The sequence below is a fragment of the Thunnus thynnus genome, chromosome 20 (genome assembly GCF_963924715.1).
Source record: "Thunnus thynnus chromosome 20, fThuThy2.1, whole genome shotgun sequence".
NCBI classification, from domain to species: Eukaryota; Metazoa; Chordata; class Actinopteri; order Scombriformes; family Scombridae; genus Thunnus; species Thunnus thynnus.
Genome location: NC_089536.1, coordinates 26701538 through 26708363, shown reverse-complemented (window position 1 = coordinate 26708363; position 6826 = coordinate 26701538). Strand labels below are relative to the sequence as shown.

Genomic DNA, 6826 nt, shown 5'->3' with positions numbered 1-6826 from the left:
GTTTTGTCTTTGCAAATCCTTTTTTATACCATTTTAATTTCTTTACCGGTGGAGGCAATCGAGGGAGAACGTTTTCAGGCTTCAGTTTAATATGACAAACTTCAGCCAACGCTGCCTTACATCGGCAATCAAGGCAAGAATAGTACTTTGTGGTTTAAGTCTGAGTAGAGTAATAGTGGATCTGCCAGAGGAATGGTGTGATAAATATACAGTAGTGCCATGTTGTAGGTGATAATAGTGCTACAGTGTGGGAGAGATAGAGCCGATGGCTGATGAACTACTGTATGGAAGCTCGCTCCCACCAGAAAAAAAAAAGCTGAAATAGGTATGACCAAAAATAACTGAGCAACTAGTAATAAGTAACTGACTCATTTTTTTGATCTTAAAATGAAGACTATCTCACAATTTAAAAGATCAAAATCAAAAATCATCAAAAGTGAGGAGAGTTAGGTCAAAATAATGACGTATCATTAGCACTTAAGTCAAATTCCTGACGTAATGTCTCATCATTTTGACTTAAAATGTCGATTTTGAATGATCCTATAATTAACTATAATTTAATCATTCTGATTTAGTGCTGGTAAGTGTTTTAGATTTATTTTTACATTTATCAAGTCAAAACTGTGACTTCATGTTATATATGATTTTGACTTCCAATGATTATTTTTGTTTTCATCATTCCTGACTTGTTTTTTTTTTCCTGCCAGTAATTGGCTTCCATAATTATGAAACCAATGGATATATAAAAATAATCTAGGGGGGAAATAGTCTCATAGGCAGTCAAAAGGAGAAGATGGAATCAGCTGGTTCATGATGGATAATCTGAGCTGAGGAAGAATGCCACAGTTTGGCATTTTTTATGACACTCTTGTGTCCCATATTACCAAATATCCCCAAGAAAAAGGTTTTTCAGGATGTGTTCAGGTAACAGCTTGAGGATCATACATTTGGATAATATTATAATGTTAAATTGTCAGCAGAGTCTTTCACCACACTGACTTGTTAATGGGAAGATATATGGCGCCAGCTGCCAAGGAGCTGCTGCAGCGCCTCTGCTGAGAAGTTATCAATCGTTTTTTGGACAGGGGTCTGACGCCACGGGAAGCTGGCCGGATCAATGAGCTGCAATGATTGTCTCAGTCCAAATATTAGCCGTTTGGTGATTTCTTTCATGTCTTCAAGGCTGCTCATATCCCTGTTTGTTCTCTGAGTCCACTTTATCTAAATTACAGCCGTTGGAAAGTTGTCAGTTAGCGGTGCGCGCTTTAAAGATGCATCAGAAAATCCAACCATTGGATTCGATAAGTGAGCACATTTATCAGTGATAAGCAATAGGTTTCCTCCCAACACTGAAGCGTGACTTGTGTGACCATATCATGAATGAACTCACCTACTAATAAAAAAATCAAGATGAGCACAACACGTGCAGCTGGATCCATCAGAACCAGAAGTAGCTATTGGTTTAACTCTGAAACAGAGAAGTTATCAGTTATTCTTTAACATTATGCGGAAACGTGTGGGAGGAATAAACATGCACTTACTGAACTATTCAAGTGATTTGCATTTATACCCATTAACATAACTATATCACCTCAAGCGCAGTGATAGATTTCACAGGAAAGCGTCAAACATTTAAATCATGAGTTAATCACTCGCCATTCAGCTGCACGGTTAGGGGTGTGGATTGCAGTTCACTTGTACTACATTGTTATTGTTAAAGATAACACTCCAAGCTGTTTGATTAGTCAAAGACCCGTTTAACGCTCGTTTGGGGCCGTGCGTAAAAGCAGGGCCATAACTATAACACTGAAGAGATCACAGAGGTCATGTCAGCTGGATTTCTTCTGAGAATCTGGGGAGATTTAGGGACCTGGGGGGAGTTTCACGGTTTCACACGGTGGGTATTTTACAGGTTTATTAGTGTTTTTAGACTTTCATTTAGTCACCTTTAGCTAGACCAACACAAAATAAATAAAGAATAAATAAAGGGTTTAGTATTTTCGCATTTTATGCATTGCGTTAAAGATAAAAAAGAGCAGAAAAATCAATGAAAGTGATATTAGCTTATATGGCCAAATGATTAATTTGATTACATACTATATTCAAAGTATGTAGCATGTTTGAATACATGTTCTTTATGCTTATCATTTATAGGATAAAAGTAACTAAGTACTCAAGTACTGTACTTAGGTAGAATTTTGAGGTACTTACACTTTACTTGAGTGTTCCCATTTCATACTTTATATCTATACTCCATTTATCTGACAGCTATAGTTAAGATTTTACTTGCACAACCTATGATCATCTTATATAATATACCCCCAACGGAATCATCTCCACCTCGACCAGATAAAACATTAAAATACTGCGGACACAGAAAATACATCAGTGATTATGATCTAATATTATAATGTCAAATTTTATAACACTGTGAAAGGAGCCATTCTTCAATTTTAATAATTAAAGCACCTTTTTTAAATAGCAAGTTTATGAATGAAGTTTTTTCACTTGTAAAGGGGTTTTTTTACAGTGTAGTGTACGGCGGTCATGTTTTGATGTCTGTGATACACTGGTTATCACAGAATCACGGTACCTACATTTAATTTAGTCTTTATTAGAATGTCAATAGATTCCAAAAGGCTCACAACATATGAAGATTTATTTTTACATCAAAATGAAACCATCACTGATATAAAAAAACAACTATTTGGTTACAGATATGTTTCAAATCACTATTAAACCAAACCTAACAGGGGATTTTTAAAAATCTGATTTAAAATTTGATTTCCATCTTTTCTTCATCTGTTAGTCATATATGTCTCTCAGTAGAGATCATCTACATTTGCCATCCAATCTTTACTTATGCTTTTGATTGCCGACCCCTGGCAGCTTTTAATACTTTAAATATTGAACTTTGATTTTTGAATAACATTTAATGTCCAGTGCAGATATTTACTGACACAATGCGTTTTATACCTGACTTTCTAAATCTATGATTTGTTTGGTTTTAATAGCCGTTGTCTGTGCAGTGAAACCACGGGCGTATATGATGGTCTCACTGCTCTGAGTAAGACGACTATTTGGGTGACTCATTTGATAACACAACCCTTCTATCAGTGTCATCTGTCGTTGTTCCATTATGTCACATTAAACCATAGATTTTTCGATTTACTTTTGGCCAGTTTGGCTGTAGTGAACTGATTCTCCTGGAATACAATTATCTCTTCACTACTGTCATCTGATCACTGTGTGGGTCGATTGGAGCTGTGAGTAAGCCAATCAGAAACTGCCGCTGGCCACCTGCAGGAAGTTGGCCGTCCACTTATCTCCTCCCTCCTCTGCCTGCAGCCAGATAACAGCCCCAACAGTTGGATCAAGTACCAGCTAGTTCATCACCGCAAACTGATGGACACCAAAACACTCTAACGGTCTCCTCCGCAGCACAGACAGCCTCTCTCTTCGCTTGCTACAGGGTAGTCAGTGGACTGTCTGCGCTGGAAGTTACGGTAGATGTTTGGTAGTATGTAAAGACGTGTTTGTGAGATATTGTCGATAAAGAGGAAGGCTGTTGGGAGAGAAGGAAGGGACGCGGCTTTCCGTTAATTCGCTTCTAACGCGCAGCGGCAGCAAACGGCACCATGAGCGTCCCGCTTTACGCACCGACTCCCATCCAGCCGGCTCACCCGACTCCCTTCTACATCGAGGACATTCTGGGAAGGACTGGCACCACCACCTCCTCCTCTCCCTCCTCATCTTCCTCCTGCGCCTCCTCATCGTCCTCCTGTTCCACTCCGGTCATCCCCACACCGACTCTCCCGTCGCCCAACTCCTCCTTTACAAGTCTCATCTCGCCGTACCGTACGCCGATTTACGAACCCACACCGATCCACCCGGCACTGTCTCATCACGCTGCTGCGGCGCTGACTGCGACGTACGCGTCTGCGGGGGCTTTCGCCGGCTCCATCTACCCGTTCCACCATCACCAGCACCACCGCTCCATGGGGGAGTACGCACAGGCGCTGCTGAGGCACGACCCTCTCGGTGAGTTGGTCAAAACGCGTGCGTAAAAAGTTAAGAATAATATGTTGGTCTGGATATTCTTTCTTCTATGTGGTGAATGAGATTCATGGCGTCACTTGGGGCAACATACAATCATGAAACTCACTAGTCTAGACTGTTGGCCTTGTGTTTTTCTCTTCTTCTGGAATCAGACTACATGAAAACTTTTCATACTTGAATATGTGGTATGTTGCGTTTTTATCATGACTTATTGAATGACAGTCGATGTTCTGTCTTCTATGAAAATCTGAACACATTGAATTAGTCCATTTTAGCGTAAAAGTAAATTATCAGAGTTGCTTTGATGATGTGGCAGTAAGAGAGTTTTTAACCTTTGCATGCGCCCAAAACTTTTCTGTCTTCACAAGCTTCGTTTCAGCGAACGAAACTATTTTTGCATAAGAATATCACGCTTGGCCATGCATGCATATCGAACTCAAGACACTCTGTTACATCCAGTCTACATAAATAGATTTCAGAGTAAATGACAGAAAGTTTTGACATTTCTTTTCCAAAGCATTCAGCACATCTCCGTCTCAATAAGAACATTTTTTTTGCATGATGCCAGACCACGCACCTATGAGTCATATTGTTATTGTGACAGACATATTTGGGGCCACAATAGCAGCAGCCTTATCCATTCAGTCCGTTAGTGATGGGGGGGAGGGGGGGGTGTATGGCAACCTTGACTCGTTTTCCTGACTCCCATTGTTCTGAAACATCAGAGGAGCAAGTCAGCCAGTGACTAAAACATAACTGGCCTCTAAATCACTTGTTATTTCACTGCTCTGTTTGTGTGTGTGTGTGTGTGTGTGTGTGTGTGTGTGTGTGTGTGTGTGTGTGTGTGTGTGTTTCCTTATACTTGTGAGGACCAAAATACATGGTCCTATCCAGGTATTTGGATATTTTGTTAGGTTCTTCCTTTTTTAACCATAACCCGCTCTTCTGGTCAACATGATAAGTTTAGATGGTAGGTCATATGTCAGATTCAACTTTTAATAAATCCATAAAATAAAATGCATCACACCAGATACTAAAATATGTGATTTAGGGGTGCTGCTTAAAATTTGGTTTAAATCTATGACGCAATAATCAATAATCATAGTAATATAAGGATACATTCGTGCCCATGAACACGTCAGGGTTTAGATAAACGGTTGAAACTTGTTTTATAGGATTTGGTTAAAGGCTGTGATGAGTGATGGTCCTCTTAAGTATAGTATGACAAGCAGACCGTCTGACTTTGTGCTGCGTTGAACAACTTGGGCCTTTTTCCGTTCATAGCGGAAGCCGTGAGCCTGTCGATAGGAGTAAATCTGGTTTCAGAAGCTGTTAAATGTTTTCCTGGCTCACCCCGGCCAGCCGCTTCCTCGGGAGCCCGCTGCACGCTGCTGATTATTTTATCGACATCCTCAATACAGACATATTCAGGAAACACTCGGCCTCTGATAGCCCGGGATCCGTTTTTCACATATTGTTGCACTTCCTCTGCCTGGCCAGCGAGGATGTGGCTGACTTTCTTTATGGTTGGCGGCGAGAAGAAAATAAAGCAAACAGAGCAGCACATCAAGTCCAACGGGATCAACGAGAAAAGATAAAGTCTCATTTGTAGGCCACAAAAATAAAGGAGAACGAAATAGTGCTTCAAGTGATGTAGATACTCCTTATGGTAAATAAAAATATCCCATGTTACATTATCATATCATAATAGCTGAAATGAGTTTGAAAACAACATTCATATCAGTTTTATCCATCAAAAACTCCTCATTAATACTCAGCACTCAGTCAGTTTGAATTGGAATAGACTGATAAAACTAAAATATGTTCAATAATACAAAGGTTGATTAATCATGACCATAGGTTGATTTTCCAGTCATAACATCCATATTTTCAACTATGTGTATTTATTTCTGTAGATATGTGTTTATTTAGTTATCATCAAAACCGAATAAATGTCCTATTTAAATAGACAAAATATCAGCATCATAACATCACCATGAACAGCTTTATAGATCTAATTCATTATATCTAATAACAGAAACATGAGCAGACTGTGGCTACCTTGCGCACAAAGTAACAGAAAGTTAGAAGGAGAACTGTAGAGATTGAAACGTCTGTATCTGTAATCAGAAAAAATCATAGAAATGTGGACACATAAGCAAAACTGCGCTAAAAGTAGCCCAATAAATTCCATTCTAACGAGTTTAAAAACCTTCTATTATCCACAAGGTAAGATTTAGCCTATTATGAATAGAATTAATCGAAATAATTCATTTGAATAAACATTAACGGAACTTCTACTGTAGCAGAACTATTTATAGAAATGTGTTTTTCATCAGTATAGTCAGTGAAGCCTATCCCACTCAAAAAACCTTTAGTTTATAATAAAGGTTATTCAATTAAGAAGCTAATCTTTATTGTAAGCCTATTAATCTCCCCTTTATTATATTAGGGGTTTGAGATATAGGCCTATTTTATGAATTAGCTAACTTCCTCTGGAAAACAGCAGCAATAAGAAGGCCTTCGACAGCAGTTTCGACCACAACAGATTTGTATTGTGTCAGTGAGAGCAGAGGACATGAGTGTCTATTGGTGGATGCCATCGCCTATAATCACACCACAAAGCAGGAAGCACATGAAGCGGATATTTGGCCATAGTTTTCACTCTGTCACGACCTTCCTTTAAGACAGCGTGCAGCAGGCCGGTGTGGCGGCCGCAGCTCTGCTATTGTTTGTTCCAGGCCATTAACCGGAGAGGAAACCAGAC

The 6826-nt window shown here is 39.4% G+C and overlaps 1 protein-coding gene across 1 annotated transcript in view; it reads left to right on the top strand.

Moving 5' to 3' along the window:
• The first annotated feature begins 3346 nt into the window (after positions 1-3346).
• hhex (hematopoietically expressed homeobox) overlaps positions 3347-6826 on the top strand; it is a 6034-nt gene continuing 2554 nt past the window's right edge. Inside the window, exon 1 of the mRNA XM_067576457.1 lies at positions 3347-4041. Within this exon, the coding sequence (XP_067432558.1) occupies positions 3639-4041 (403 nt within the window). The 5' untranslated portion in view covers positions 3347-3638. The remainder of the gene's footprint in view (positions 4042-6826) is intronic.